This window comes from Hypanus sabinus, chromosome 14, assembly GCF_030144855.1.
Source record: "Hypanus sabinus isolate sHypSab1 chromosome 14, sHypSab1.hap1, whole genome shotgun sequence".
Taxonomy (NCBI): Eukaryota; Metazoa; Chordata; class Chondrichthyes; order Myliobatiformes; family Dasyatidae; genus Hypanus; species Hypanus sabinus.
This window is the reverse complement of record NC_082719.1, coordinates 80,677,328-80,693,185: the sequence shown is the minus strand read 5'-3', so window position 1 is coordinate 80,693,185 and position 15,858 is coordinate 80,677,328. Positions and strand designations below refer to the sequence as shown.

Here is a 15,858-nt window from a genome sequence, read left to right as displayed (position 1 = left end):
AGAAAAGTTTCCAGAAAAGTTGGGATATTTTCCAAAATGAAATATAAAAAAATATCTGTGATAGGTTAATTCACGTGAACCTTTATTTAACTGAAAAAAGTACAAAGAAAAGATTTTCAATACTTTTACTGACCAACTTAATTGTATTTTGTAAATATACACAAATTTAGAATTTGATGGCTGCAACACACTCAACAAAAGTTGGGACAGAGGCATGTTTACTATTGTGTTACATCACCTTTTCTTTTAATAATACTTTTTAATCGTCTTGGAACTGAGGATACTAACTGAAGTAGATTTGCAACTGGAATTTTTTTCCATTCTTGCTTGATACTAAGGTAGGAGGTGTTGTGGATAATGAGGTGGGTTTTCAAAGCTTACAGGGAGATTTATGCCGGTTAGAAGAATGGACTGAATGTTGGCAGATGGAGTTTAATGCTGAGAAGTGTGAGGTTCTACATTTTGGCAGGAATAATCGAAATAGAACATACAGGGTAAATGGTAGGGCATTGAGGAATGCAGAGGAACAGAGAGATCTAGGAATAACAGTGCATAGTTCCCTGAAGGTGGAGTCCCATGTAGATAGGGTGGTGAAGAAGGCTTTTGGAATGCTGGCCTTTATAAATCAAAGCATTGAGTACAGAAGTTGGGATGTAATGTTAAAATTGTACAAGGCATTGGTAAGGCCAAATTTGGAATATTGTGTGCAGTTCTGGTCAACGAAATATAGGCAAGATATCAATAAATTAGAGAGAGTGCAGAGACGATTTACTAGGATGTTACCTGGGTTTCAGCAATTAAGTTACAGAGAAAGGTTGAACAAGTTAGGTCTCTATTCATTGGAGCGTAGAAGATTGAGGAGGGATTTGATCGAGGTATTTAAAATTTTGAGAGGGATAGATAGAGTTGACGTGAATAGCTGTTTCCATTGAGAGTAGGGGAGATTCAAACAAGAGGACATGATTTGAGAGTTAGGGGGCAGAAGTTTAAGGGAAACACGAGGGGGTATTTCTTTACTCAGAGAGTGATAGCTGTGTGGAATGAGCTTCCTGTAGAAGTAGTAGAGGCCAGTTCAGTTGTGTCATTTAAGGTAAAATTGGATAGGTATATGGACAGGAAAGGAGTGGAGGGTTATGGGCTGAGTGCGGGTAGGTGGGACTAGGTGAGATTAAGAGTTCGGCACGGACTAGGAGGGCTGAGATGGCCTGTTTCCATGCTCTGATTGTTATATGGTTATATGGTTATATGATATAAGACTTCAGCTGCTCAACAGTCCATGGTCTCTGTTGTCTGATTCTCCTCTTCATGATATCCTATTTTCAATAGGAGATAGATCTGGACAGGTAGCAGGCCAGTCAAGCACACGCACTCTGTGTCTACAAAGCTACGCTGTTGTAACCTGTGCAGAATGTGGTCTGGCATTGTCCTGCTGAAATAAGCATGGACGTCCCGGGAAGAGTCGTTGCCTTGATGGCAACATATGTCTCTCTAAAATCCTAATATACGCCTCAGAGTCGAGTCAATGGTACCTTCACATACATGCAACTCACCCATGCCGTGGGCACTGATGCACCCCCATACCATCACAGATGCTGGCTTTTTCACCTTTCGCTGATAACAATCAGGATGGTCATTTTCATCTTTGGCACAGAGAACCTGACTCCCGTTTTTTCCGAAAACTAGCTGAAATGTGGACTCATCTGACCACAGCACATTGTTCCACAGTCTTTCAGTCCATCTGAGATGAGCTCGGGCCCAGAGAACCCGCAGGCATTTCTGCATAGAGTTGATGTATGGCTTCCTCCTTGCGTAATACAGTTTCAAGTTGCATTTCTGGATGCAGTGACGGACTGTGTTAATTGACAATGGTTTTCTGAAGTATTCCCAAGCCCAGGTGGCTATAATTGTCACAGTAGCATGACAGTTTCTTAGGCAGTGCCGCCTGAGGGCTCGAAGATCACACGCATTCAACAGTGGTCTCCGACCTTGCCCTTTACGCACTGAGATGTCTCTGAATTCTCTGAATCTTTTCACAATATTATGTACTGCAGATGTTGAAAGCCCTAAATTCTCTGCAATCCTGCATTGGGAAATGTTCCTTTTGAACTGACTAACAATTCTCTCATGAATTTTGGCACAAAGGGGTGAGCCACGACCCATCCTTGCTTGCAAAGACTGAGCCTTTGATGGACTTTACTTTTATACTCAGTCATGCTACCTCACCTGCTACCAATTAGCCTGCTTAATGTGGAGTCTTCCAAACTGGTGTTACTTGAATATTCTGTGCACTTTTCAATCTTATTTTAACTCTGTCCCAACGTTTGTTGAGTGTGTTGCAGCCATCAAATTCTAAATTTGTGGATATTTACAAAATACAATTAAGTTGGTCAGTAAAACTATTGAAAATCTTTTCTTTGTACTTTTGTCAGTTAAATAAGGGTTCACATGAATTAACATCACAGAGTTTTGTTTTTATTGCATTTTGGAAAATATCCCAACTTTTCTGGAAATAGGGTTTGCAAAACCCTAAGGCATAGGAGCAGAATTCAGCCACTTGGTCCATTGTGTCTGCTCTGCCATGGCTGATTTATTATCCTTCTCAACTACATTCTCTTGCTTTCTCCCCATAACCTATGGTGCCCTTACTAATCCAGAAACTATCAATACCTGCTTTAGATATATCCAGTGACTTAGCCTCAACAGCCATCTGTAAGCAATGAGTTCCACAGATTCATCACCCTTTAGCTGAAGAAGTTACTCCTCATCTCTGTTCTGAACGGATGTCCTTCTACTCCGAGGCTGTGTTCTCTGGAACTAGTCTCACGCTTCAATGGAAACATCCTCACCATGTCCACCATATCCAGGCATTTAAATATTCAATAGGTTTCAATGAGACTCCCCTCATTCTATTAAACTCCAGTGGTTACAGGTCCAGAGCCGTCAATATGTTAACCCTTCTGCTTACACTCTTGCTTTATCCACTATTAAATGGGAAAACAAGACCTGAACAGGAAGCCTTGGATTAGATTTAATGCTACTCAAAAAGAAGCAAGCTATAACTAACAGTGGCGATCTTTGTAGCATGTAGCCACTAAGGTATTTACTCCCTGAGTGCTTCAGTGTTGACTGCAATGACAACTCTGCTATTGGAGGCATAACGACCATTGCCACCAATTTGGGGCGAATTGAAGTCATAGGGACAGGGGGCGGAAGATCTCTTAATTCAAAATCCACAGAGCTTTTCAAGTTTACTTCTAACTACCTGAAGCTCCCTGATGTGTAATGTATTCCTGGAGCTGAGGCCTCCCAACCCTATCATTGTATGATATTTTACAAGAAAACCTTCAACTACTGCATGTCTGTGTATGTGGGCTGTTCTCTGCATGAAGATCTGGGTCATATTGACTCTCAGCTTCCTTGTCAGAGAATTATTCCAACCAGCAGCAGATCTCTGACCTTTCTCCCTATTTCCTGCTCAGCGCTGAATGAGACAGGCCCAGCACATTAGCACAGAAAATTATTTGGGGGTGTGGAAGGAAACCTGAGTACCTGGAGGAAATTCCAAGGGAGAGTATGCAAGCTCCACAGAGTCAATGTTGAAGGTCAGGATCAAAGCCAGCTCACTAGATTCTGCTGTACTTGCTGCATTGCCATCCCACACAAAGTCTTCCTCATCTTAAGGAAGATATGATTCATGTTGATATCTCGGACTTTTGCCAGTAACAGGAGAAAACTACATGACACCTAAATATAACCTATTTCTAGCAGTACTGTTTTAAATTGGAATCACTTTCTCTACAATACAATCACACAACAGTTGTAGCAAGCAGGAACACATTGTGATGCACTGCTACTTTTTTCACTATTCAAATGTTTAAGTAGGACAGAGGGATCCTCAGATCTAACAAACAGTGATGAAGGGCCTCAGCCTGAAACAGCAACCGTTTATACCCCTCCATAGGTGCTGCCTAACCTGCTGAATTGCTCTAGCGTTGGTGTGTGTTGCAACTAACAGTGGTTTTCTTCCTAGCTTATAGTCACTGAGATACTGATTTCCTGGGGGTGCCATGGTTCCATTGCCTGAAGTGTGGACTCTGAGGGAAAGGACTACTCTCCACTTCCCTGGCTCCTCATACCAATGCACTGTTCAATCATAATGTGTGAGCACAACTACAATGAGTATCACCAGAACTGTGGTGGAAAAACCCAACTGTCTCCCAATAAGATATTGTCCTCTGCAGTCAAATACCAAGACGATACTGATGGATTTATTATTATGAGCTTCATGGTATACGGTCTTCAGAGAAGACCAGAGCCAGGCAACTAGGAGGTAGAGGCTGAAGAACAGCAGAAGCAGAAGTAACAGGAAGAATGGGCAGCTACAAGTGGAAAGACTCCACTGAGTGATCACAGTTTCATCTCCCAAATGAGCAGAAGAGTTGGGTAGAGGCAGCAAAGACTATTAGAGACTCCCAAATAAAGAAGATTTTCATAAAGACTTCTGCCTGTGATCAGGAGCTTGGAACATTCATAAAGTGGGTTAAAGGTAAAGAGCAACATTAAATTGGTCTTGTATCTTGGTCTGCTCACATTCAGAGAGGAAGTAGAGGATTGGAAAGCATGAAGAATATAAATTTTCAAAGAAGTTACAAAATAGAGGTAGTTAAAATGAAATGAAGTTTCAATGGAGTAGATGCCAGAGAAAAAGCATCACTTAAAAAGCAGAAGAAACTTTTTAATCCACAGGCCAGTGAACATATGACATTTTCTAACTTGAAATGTGGCATGATTGTGAAAAATTGTATGGATAAATTTAAATGGAAGTTAGGAAAAATGGGAGGAACGTCAAGTAAAAAGTGACTAGGTTGATGAAATGGTATTTTGTATTTGATGGTCCGTGTGATTCTATGTAAACATGTCACACTGTTAATAAACTACTCTACCACTGGAGTCCCTCTAGTCAGAATATGGCCAGGGTCCATAATTTACTGATTTGCGCTCTCAGCATATGCTGGCACTGTGGAACTGGAAAATCCAAGCAGGAATATTCATGAAAACCTGTTCAACAAATCTTGCCTCAAAACTCATGTTGTAGTTGCATAAATCAAGCTGAAGTTTATTGGCCTGGATTCTGTGGTCAGTAGTGAATGAACAGCACTCACTGTTATTTACACTTGCAGCTGCCTGCAGACTTTTTGTAGGCTTTGGCGTGTCGATTCATGGAATAAGACATCCAAGACAGTGTGGCTTTCTCTACGGGGGATCTATGGCATGTGTTAGAACTACCAGCAACAGCGTGGCTCCTTGAACAATAATACTTAAGCATTTATTCTCAGGCATAATGTAGTAGATGGAGTCCAAAGAAGAGTCAATGTAAAACATGGCAAACAATCACTAAAAGAAAGAACAAAGATAACTAATTAAACATTGATAGATTGTGGTCTAATTTAATCTGGAATAGCACAAATACTGAAGGAAAAACTCAATGGGTCAAGCAGCATCTATGGAAGGAAATGATGAATTTATGATTCAAGTCAAGACCCTTCAACTGGACTGAAAGATAGAGTGGAAATAGGCAGTATATGAAGTTAAGAGAATGGTTGCAGCACCAGTTGGCAGGAAACAGGTGAATCCAGAGAAGGGACATGGTCGATGATGGAGGGGGAGAGTGGAAATGGTATCAGAAGCTGGAAGGTGATAGGTGGTAGAGACAAAAGAGGATGGAACATGATAGTACAGGAAGGATACATTTCCTCTCTACCTCTCCCCTTCTTTCACACTTCTCATCTTCCCCCTCCCTCTCCTGCCCAGCACTCCCCGTACTTGGTTCCATCTATCACCTGCCAGATCTTGCTCCATTTGTTCCCTCCATGTCTTTATCCTAGGTGTTTCCCCTCTATGGTTCAGTTCAGATGAAGGTTCTTGACCCAAGATATCAATTACCCATTTCCTTCCAAATACCGGGTGAGTTTGTTCAGCATTTTGTGTATTCCTCCAGGTTCTAGCATCTGTAGTGTATGAGATTATTCATTTGATAATCACCTGTACTCTAGATTGTCACTAAGCAGCACCTGACAGAGAAAAGACAAGGTGTTTCAAAATGGAGAACTGGGACTGATGCATCAGCCACCTGGGCGAAAGGAGCAATACTCATTTCCTTCCACTTTTCATCTTGTTCATGTTTCTCAGCTGCCTATTGTAAAGCTGTGACAAGTGTGGTGTCCTCATGGATGGTGAAATTATTCACCAGGAGTGTAGTGGTTACTCAGTGCAGTTGCTCTACAGTGCCAGTGATCTTCTTTCAGGGTTCGATTCCCACCACTGTCTGAAAGGAGATAGTACATTCTTTCCACCATTGCGTGGGTTTCCTCTGGGTTCGCTGGTTTTCTCCCATGGTCAGGGTAAATGAATTGTGGGCATTCTATATTACTGCCAGAAGCATGGTAACACTTGCAAACTACCTGCAGGATCTCTGTCAATATTGGTCAAAAATGCAAAATTACACATTTCACTCCATGTTTCGATGTCTCAGCATACATATGACTAATAAAGTTTAACTTTAAATTGGCCACCACAACTCTTAGTGTCTCTTTGATGGAGTATAGCAATATAGGCACAGAAAGCATAGTTTCAGCATAGCAATTTCTCACTTCATATCTTTTGTGGGTGCATTCTAACCACCTGTTCATGGACTGTCCACTAGACTGACGTAATGAATTTACTGAGGAGCAGATATTGCCCCTGTGATTTTTCACTGAGTCTCAGACAAGAGCATTTCTACTTGGACACCCTGAGTGATTATGATCACCTACTGAAAAACCTTCTCCCATCCCCATCACAATTCTAATAGTTTTGTCTGGTTATTCTCCCTGCACAGCTTTCAGATTTTTCTACAGAAGCCTTATAAAACTTCAAAAGATTTTTCATAATAGAACTTCACATTCTACTAAGGACAGGTAAAATTATAGCAACTGCAAGTCGAAATCAATCAAAAGCAAATGCATTTGAGCTACTAATGATCTACGTTGGTGGTGGAAAAACTTGGTTTCTTGGTGATTCACTTGCTACACTTGAAAGCCTTTCTGCCACCCAACAGACCCAAGTCAGGAGGGTGATGGAATTGTTTCCATTTTCCTGAAAGAATACAACTGCAGCTGTCAAGCAACTCAATAATATTCAGGACTATAAACATGCGAAATTCTGCAGATGCTGGAAACCTTGAACAACACACACACACACACACACAGAGTTGAAATTTTGGTTGTTTACTCCCCTCCAAAGATGCTGCCTGACTTGCTGAGTTCCTCTAGCATTTTGTGTGTGTTGCTCAGTATTCAGGTCTAAACAGTGTGCTAAATTAGAAGCCCCATTAACAACTCTCCACATGCTGGAGCATACAGATTACAGCAAAATGATCCATCCAGACTACTGCGACAGGTTAAACCTTCTAAAGGTGTAGCCTGTACTACGTAGAAGGGCAAGAACAACTGGAATATTGAATCAACATCCTGATTTGGAAATGTATCACCAAATCTTCGTCCTTATTGGGCCTAAATTCTACAACTACCAATCCAGTTGCACTCTACAAGGAACTATATCACAAGGTTCAAGGCTGCCTTTCATTGCCATTAACTATTGGTGGACAACTTAAACAGATCAAGGCAATCTTTTCACTGCATCTTGGAACATTTTACAGTAGAACCCACTATCAATATCAAAACTACACCTTGCTAGCCAAATACTGATACCCCCCCAAAAAAAACCCCAAAATATTTCAAATATTCATCACTGAGTGAAGATATTTCTCCATGATAATGATTCTGACTCTATGACTCCTCATTTCAATCCTAAATTGCTTAACCCTTACTTTGAGGCTGTCTCTAAATTCTAGACTCTTGTACCAGAGGATACATATTTCCTACTGTATATCTGCACTGTGGAGGCCTTGAAAAATTTTGTTATGTTTCAGTACGCTCACTTCTATCCTTCTGGTAATGCCAAACACACTCTCTACTGCCTAACAGCCTTAAATATTGAATGGATATCACCAGAGTAATGGGAATTTATGTACAGGATTCACCTGATTTTAAGTTAATACTGAAATGAAGTGGCCTTCTTCCAAGGAAAGCCCCATGTTGGAACAGATTGGGTGGAGTTTCCGTACCGAGACCAATGTTGTGTTTCTGCAGCAGAAAATCTACACCACAGGCTTGGTTTGGTTGCATACGGTGAATTCCAGATAAATATACACATTATATCATTTTATATTTATCAAGCAAAAATAACTCAAAGTAATCCACTGGTTCTATGGACATACAACCAATCTACAGATATGCTATCTTACGTATTTAAATTTATTGTGTTTTTTATCTTTTGTGTTTTTGTGTTTTTTGTGCTGGATTGGATCTGAAGTCACAATTATTTAGAAACGACAACATAGAAAACCTACAGCACAATACAGGCCCTTCAGTCCACAAAGTTGTGCCGAACATGTCTCTACCTCAGAAATGACTAGGCTTACCTACAGCCCTCTATTTTACTAAGCTCCATGTACCTATCCAAAAGTCTCTTAAAGGACCCTATCGTATCCGCCTCCACCACCGTTGCCGGCAGCCCATTCCACGCACTCACCACTCTCTGAGTAAAAAACTTACCCCTGACATCTCCTCTGTACCTACTCCCCAGCACCTTAGACCTGTGTCCTCTTGTGGAAACCATTTCAGCCCTGTGAAAAAGCCTCTGACTATCCACATGATCGATGCCTGTCAACATCTTGTACACCTCTATCAGGTCACCTCTCATCCTCTGTAGCTCCAAGGAGAAACGGCCGAGTTCACTCAACCTATTCTCATAAGACATGCTCCCCAATCCAGGAAACATCCTTGTAAATCTCCTCTGCACCCTTTCTATGGCTTCCACATTATTCCTGTAGTGAGGCGACCAGAACGGAGTACAGTACTCCAAGTGGGGTCTGACCAGTGTCCTGTATTGCTGCAACATTACCTCTAGCCTCCTAAATTCAATTCCACATTTGATGAAGGCCAATATCCCATGCGCCTTCTTAACCACAGAGTCAACCTGCGCAGCTGCTTTGAGCATCCTATGGACTCGGACCCCAAGATCCCTCTGATCCGCCACACTGCCAAGAGTCTGACCATTAATACTATATTCTGTCATCATATTTGACCTACCAAAATGAACCACTTCACACATATCTGGGTTGAAATCCATCTGCCATTTCTCAGCCCAGTCTTGCATCCTATCAATTTCCTGCTGTAACCTCTGACAGCTCTCAACAATATCCACAACACCTCCAACCTTTGCGTCATCAGCAAACTTACTATCCCATCCCTCCACTTCCTTATCCAGGTCATTCTCTTTGCACTTACATTCAGGAAATGACATTAAATAATAACAAGTCATTGGGTGCATTTAAGGCAGAGAGAGAAGTTCTTGATTACCTGGGGCATCAAAAGGTATGGGGAAAAGGCGAATGGCGATGACTGGAAGAATTGGATCAGCCAATGATTGAATGATAGAGCAGTCTTGATGAGCCAAATGGCCTAATTCTGCTCCTATATCTTATCATCTTATGGTCTAATATTGAATTTTCAATCTATACTTAGTGCCACATTACTTTCTATAAACACCACACTACTTTTGGTATGTGAGTAACTGCTATTTCTCCTAAACACTATTTATAATATTTCACAAGCCTTGTCAGAAGTATTAAATAGCTATGTATACACACATGCAGATTTGTAATTTTCCAGTTATGGTTTTGGTTTTCAATTCAGGTAATTTTTCTAAGAAAGGTTTTTAAAGCAATATTGCATCATTTGTATAACAAAGAATGCAGCAGGAATTCATTAGACAAGCATGTTCTGATTATAAGCTTGAAAGTTTGCTCTTACTGAGGTAAAATTTGATAGAGCAGATTTTCTGCTTTCCTCTTTTCCTCAAGGTAGGCTTGTGTTCTTTCTTCCACAAGCTTCTCCAGGTTATTGGCATACTGTTCCATTCTTGACAGCAGGTTATCTAGGATACTGCCCCTGCTTTCGCTGAAATTGTTGGAAGCAAAGAAAGAAGACTGAGTGATCTGCATCACCACACAAAGGAGTAAAGGCTAATTTGACTCTTTAGGTGCGAGGCTTGGATACAAATGTAAGATCTGTTTTCATTTCCATTTCAAACAATATCCTTATATGCTTTAAGACATACACCAGTTACACCAAGAAAAATTACCTCCACTACTGCAATTAACCGTACTTTTTCTTCTGGTTTCCTTCATTTATAAATATAACATTAATCACATTACACAGCATCAGGTCTCAGTTTATTCCATGCATTGCTGGAAATATGTGCAGTATTCACTTGGTGTGCTGTGCTACTTACTTATTGAATCTTCTTATCTGAAGTTTAATTTGGTTAAAATCAGGCCTTTCAACAGCATCTTCAGCCCAGCACTTCTCCATAAAGTTACCCAATTCTTCACTGTGATAATTGGTATCAACTGTTGGCCTAAAATATGGCTTTTGACCATTTTTGACCTTCTGCACAATTTCTGAAAAGATTAAGAAATTGCAATAAAACTTGTAAAAGCATTTCTGTAAGGTAACAAAATATATTCAACCATCATTTTTTAAAGGAGAAGGGCTCAGCTTCAGTATTTTTCCGAAAGCAATGTTATATGGACTTTTGACAATGAGAAAAATTAATACAGTTGTCCACTAAATTCTAATTCTGATATTTTATTGGTTTATTTTCTTTACACTCAATCAATATAATTACAGGAAACATCTTTTACTCAGGAGTTCAAGCATTCTGCCAAGATTTTGAACAGCTCTTTACTTTTGCTGAGAAGGAATTTTTCTACGTCAGACTTTTAATTTCTTTTTTTTTAAAAGACAAAAGTTAGCCTTGTTCCATAAGTGCTGCTTATCTCTAACAGCTGGATTAATGTTTACCTTTTATTCAATAAGAATTGCAAGCACAGACTCAGTGCCCATAGCCAATGGCTGGCAAGGTTCACGTCTCACCAAAATTCCTTGAAGGTACATCTTACCACCCTCTTTTAAGGAGTTATTATCAATTATTATGCAATTATTATCACTGGGCAGTGGAAGTGTGGCATTTTGCTCTTCTCATTGGTGACTTAAAACATTTGGCTCTTAAATTAAAATACCCCATTTTATTGGATAACTGGGACAAACAAAATTGCCTTTAAAGTAGGAAGAATTCTGGAAGAAGGTAGTGATTGTTATGTCCTGAATTTCCACTGAAGCAATCACTGTGTAGAGCTCCTGAGAATCTGAGGAAACAGGCCAATTGTGGATAACTTGTAAGGGAATGAACCAAAAAGTACAGACCATTACAAAGACAGAGAAAACCAGCTTTGTCTCAATTTTTTACAATGTCCAACGCTTGTGAAATAAGGGAAAACATTTTTGAAGTTCAGTTGTTTAAAAGTATAACCACAAAAAAACATACATGGGCCCATCCTAGAGGTTGAATTCTAAAACCATCTGCTGCGGGTTTTCTATTGCCAAGTTGAGGTCAGATGCAGATTAGAGGAACGACACCTCGTATTCCATATTTTCAGTCTCCAAGCTGAAATTACTCTAATTTCTAGTAAACACGTCCTCTGTCTTCCACTGTTTTTTTTTTAAATTTCCTTATCTCTGTGGTCCCTTTACCTCTTCTCTTACCCCTCCACTGCTCTCATAACCTGACCATCGCCCACATCTTCCTTTCTTTGGCTCCCCACCTTTTCCCTTTATTCTACTGTCTTCTATCATGAGTCCAATAGCCCTTTGCTATGCCACTCCTCAACTTCCAGCTTCTCATATCATTCCCATGTTCCCCCCTCCCCCACCCATCTACCTTCCACCTCTCACCTGGATTCACCTATCACCTGCCAACTTTTACTTCATTCCCACCCCAACCCTTTTATTCCGGCTTCTGCTCTCTTTTTTTCCACTTCAGATCTTGGTCTAAAACGTCAACTGTTCATTTCCATCCATGGATGCTGCCTGACCTGCTAGATTCCTCCAGCATTTTGTGTGTTAACACTTTGTTATATGTGAATTTCATGTCCATGTTGTTTATGTTGCTTTCAGGCTATATGCTTCAAATCTGCTGATAGCTTTATCAAAAGACTTCTCAAAGTCCATATAAAATATATTGACTGCATTATCCTCATAAACTCCATCAGTTGACTCGTTAAAAGGTTTGTATGAAATCAGTTGTCCTTAAATCCATGCCAGTCAATCAAATCAAGGAAGATTTGACTGCAATCTCTGTTTAGCGTTCCCATCTATGTTCCATGATTTTTTAACTCTTGCTTATCAAGAAAGAATATACTTAAGGCAAAGGTAGATACAAACATTCCAATTCCACCTTCCTTTACAGAAGAGTCTCTGTGATAGCAAAAATCACCACAGCTCTCCATCTTCCATTTTTTAAACTTCTGGATTTTCCCACACCCAAAATATCTTCTCCACATCCTGCCAAGACCCTCCAAGATCTTATGTGTTTCAACCTCTCACTTGTCCAATCTTTGATAGATACAAGTTCAGCCTTTCCAAATGGTTTAATCCCTCTGTTAGTCTAGTAGACAATAGACAATAAGTGCAGGAGTAGGCCATTCAGCCCTTTGAGCCAGCACCGCCATTCACTGTGATCATGACTGATCATCCACAATCAGTACCCTGTTCCTGCCCTCACCCCATATCCCTTGACTCTGCTGAACTGTCTTTAATGATTTAATATTCTTACTTAATTAAGGATATCAATGCAGTATGCAACTATGGACTCACTTTCAGGGACTCTTTATCTCATGTTCTTGACATTTTTTAAAAAATTTCTTTCTTTTGTATTTGCACAGTTTGTTATCTTTTGCACACAGGTTGAATGCTCAAGTTTGTGCAGTCTTTCATTGATGCTATTATGCATATTATTCTGTTATGGACTTGAGTATTCCCGCAAGAAAATGAATCTCTTGGTTATATATGGTGACATATATGTTAATAATAAATTACTTTGAACTTTGAACAATATTCCTGCTGTGGTCCTGTCAAATTCATGTACAACTGAAGCATAATTTTTATGTAAAATTTTCCCCAGCAATAAAAAATAACATACTGTTAGCTTTCTTAAAACTGCACTTGGCCACCCAGCTGCTGAACTCGGTAATCTCTCACCATGCAGATAATAGATCCGTGTTTCTTGACCAGCCCAGATGAGCAATTTCATATCGTTCCACAATTTTGACCCGGTTACAGAACTTTGTCACTTGATTAACCTATTAATATTCCCTTTGCAGTTACAAGGATTTTTGTTTGGGTTTTTTAGTCAACTTACATCTTCCCAGCATGCTTTTCTACCTATCCGTGCATTATTAGCAATTTAGCAACCATGCCTTCAATGCTGGTCATTTGCACATATTCTAAAAGTCGTGGCCTCATTGCTGAGCACTATGACATGCCATTCATGGCAACACATCCCTGAACAGCCTACAGACTTCTTCCATTAATCACATACAATCACTACCATCATCAGGAATCCTGGCTGCCTTTTTCCCTTGAAAAATTTGCTGAGGCAATTTAAAATAATATATTATTTTTCCTGTAATGGGCATCACCGGCAAAGTCGGTATTAATTTATTTTCCCTCCATAATTGCCCTTGAAGGAGTGATGATGAGCGGACTTCTTGAATGCTCACAGTGTTTCTGGGTTAAAACATGTTCACTATTCTATCTCATGTAGTCAGATCGCTCTTGATTTTGACATATAGTACAAGGCAGGACATTTGAGAGACAAAGCATACCTTTTGGACTGAGATCCATTCCTTCTATGTAAAATGGTCCATTTCTGAAGGCAATTTCTTGAAGTATAATACCAAAGCTGTAAACGTCTCCTTTCTGGGTACCTTGAGGTGGTGCTCTGCCCCATCTAATTAATTCTGGTGCTGTCCAAAGTTTCTCTGTTGCAAAGAAAGAGCACTAAATTGGAAGTTTTAATTGCACCCTCCAAAGTTTATGCCATGCATAGCTGATAAAAGCTGACAATCAGCTCTGTCAAGTTTTACAGTCCATGGCTCAGTTGAGTCACATGTGGATACAACAACCAAGCTCACACAAAAATCATTTTCACCAGTTGTTATTTGCACTTGACAGACTTCCAAACTTCAAAAGATGCAAATATAAAATTTAAATGGTGATTCCATTGCAAAACTTAGACACATCTTAAACTTACTTGCATAGGATGCATATGAATCTTCATTATTACACACTGAACGGAAGCTCGACAAACCATAATCTGTGATTTTTAGCACAAAACGACTATCAACAACGCAGTTGGATGATTTAAGATTTCCATGTGACCCAATTATGCTGTTATGTAAAAATGACATTCCCTGTGGAATAAAGGTGATAAAATCAGTCAAGAACTTCTTTAGCTAAATGACTGTGAAAGAAAAGTCACAAATGAATATGTACCACCTTTTAAATCAGACCGATTTTGATTTGGTATAGACTCACTCTCAGTTGATCATTAACTCACTCATGATTAAATTTAGACTTTTCGTATATCAACCGGTAAGTAACTTACAGACATGGTTCAATAGGAATAGTAATTGTTCTTATACCATAATTTTTCCCCTTGTATCAAGGGAACAATTATCCAAGTTACCAAATTGGGATTGTGACTTTGCAAAAAAGTAAGGGGCACCTGAATTTCATAGAGATATATCAATAAGTCTGTTACTAATCGTGCTGAATGCCAGTCTTTTTGCCATGGTTTTGCTTTACACCTGTTGTATACAACACTGGGCAGCAAATGACTAATTATTGGCATCCCTGTCACCCATATAGGATACAGTCTTCAGTACTTCGACAGTGTTCAGTATCTGCACATTCATGAGTGCCAAAGTCAGGCATACACTATCTGCTGGAGGAACCATGTAGCAACAGACGCAAAAAGCTGAAGGAATGAAGCAGCTCAGAGAGCATCCCTGGAAGGAAATGAACATTGACTGTTTATTTCCTTCCACAGATGCCACCTCACCTGCTGAGTGTGCATTGCTCCAGATTTCCAGCATCTGCAGAACGTCTTGTGACTCCATCTTGATGGAGAAACTCAGTGGGTCCTGCAGCATCTTTGGGAGGAAAGGAACTAACAAAATTTTGTGTTGATACTCTGCATCAGGACTAGGGCAGAGAGAGGAGAGATGGCTAGTACAAGGGGGAGAAAGAGAGCGATGGGAAAGGTTTCTGAGGAAGTGGTGGGCCGAGGAAGGTGACAGGCAGGTCATGTCAGGTAGAGTAGGGGAGTAATGGTGGTGTTGGAAGACAGTGGCAGGTGAATGAGGTGGAGGGTTGCATCAAGCACAGGTTTCTTCTGCACCCCTAGCACTGCAATCTGACTCCAACTGTTGTTCACCTTTCTCCCCTAATGATTCACACTCGCACCTTCTTTGCTTAGCAGTGTCCAGGACTGGTAGCACTTTGTGTTCCTGCGTATATTCCTCCAGCAACCACTGCCTGTCTTCACACCCTCCTCACTTTGCTCCATCTGTTCTTTATTCCCCTTTTTCTTCTCTCTCTCCTTGTCTCTCTCATTCACCTGCCCTGTCTTCTAATCCCATTCACGCTAACCTCCCCTACTTGGGAGCTACAGACAGTGATGCACCAGATTACACCCACCACATAATATACGTAGAATTGATTATCAGGGAGAAACTGGTTCAGTAGTTAAGTGTCTTTTGTATCCTGAGTCAAAACCCAATGAGTACCAACACAATATTGCTGGAGATATCAGATCTTGAATTTGACTGTTTCACATCATCATAACACCAAA

At 40.2% G+C, this 15,858-nt stretch overlaps 1 protein-coding gene across 1 annotated transcript in view; it reads right to left on the bottom strand.

Moving 5' to 3' along the window:
• npr2 (natriuretic peptide receptor 2) overlaps nucleotides 1-15,858 on the bottom strand; it is a 140,333-nt gene that overhangs the window by 28,325 nt on the left and 96,150 nt on the right. Inside the window, exons 14-17 of the mRNA XM_059989518.1 lie at nucleotides 14,257-14,416; nucleotides 13,829-13,984; nucleotides 10,396-10,564; nucleotides 9,915-10,061 (exon numbers count right to left, since the gene is read on the bottom strand). Of these exons, the coding sequence (XP_059845501.1) occupies nucleotides 9,915-10,061; nucleotides 10,396-10,564; nucleotides 13,829-13,984; nucleotides 14,257-14,416 (632 nt within the window). The remainder of the gene's footprint in view (nucleotides 1-9,914; nucleotides 10,062-10,395; nucleotides 10,565-13,828; nucleotides 13,985-14,256; nucleotides 14,417-15,858) is intronic.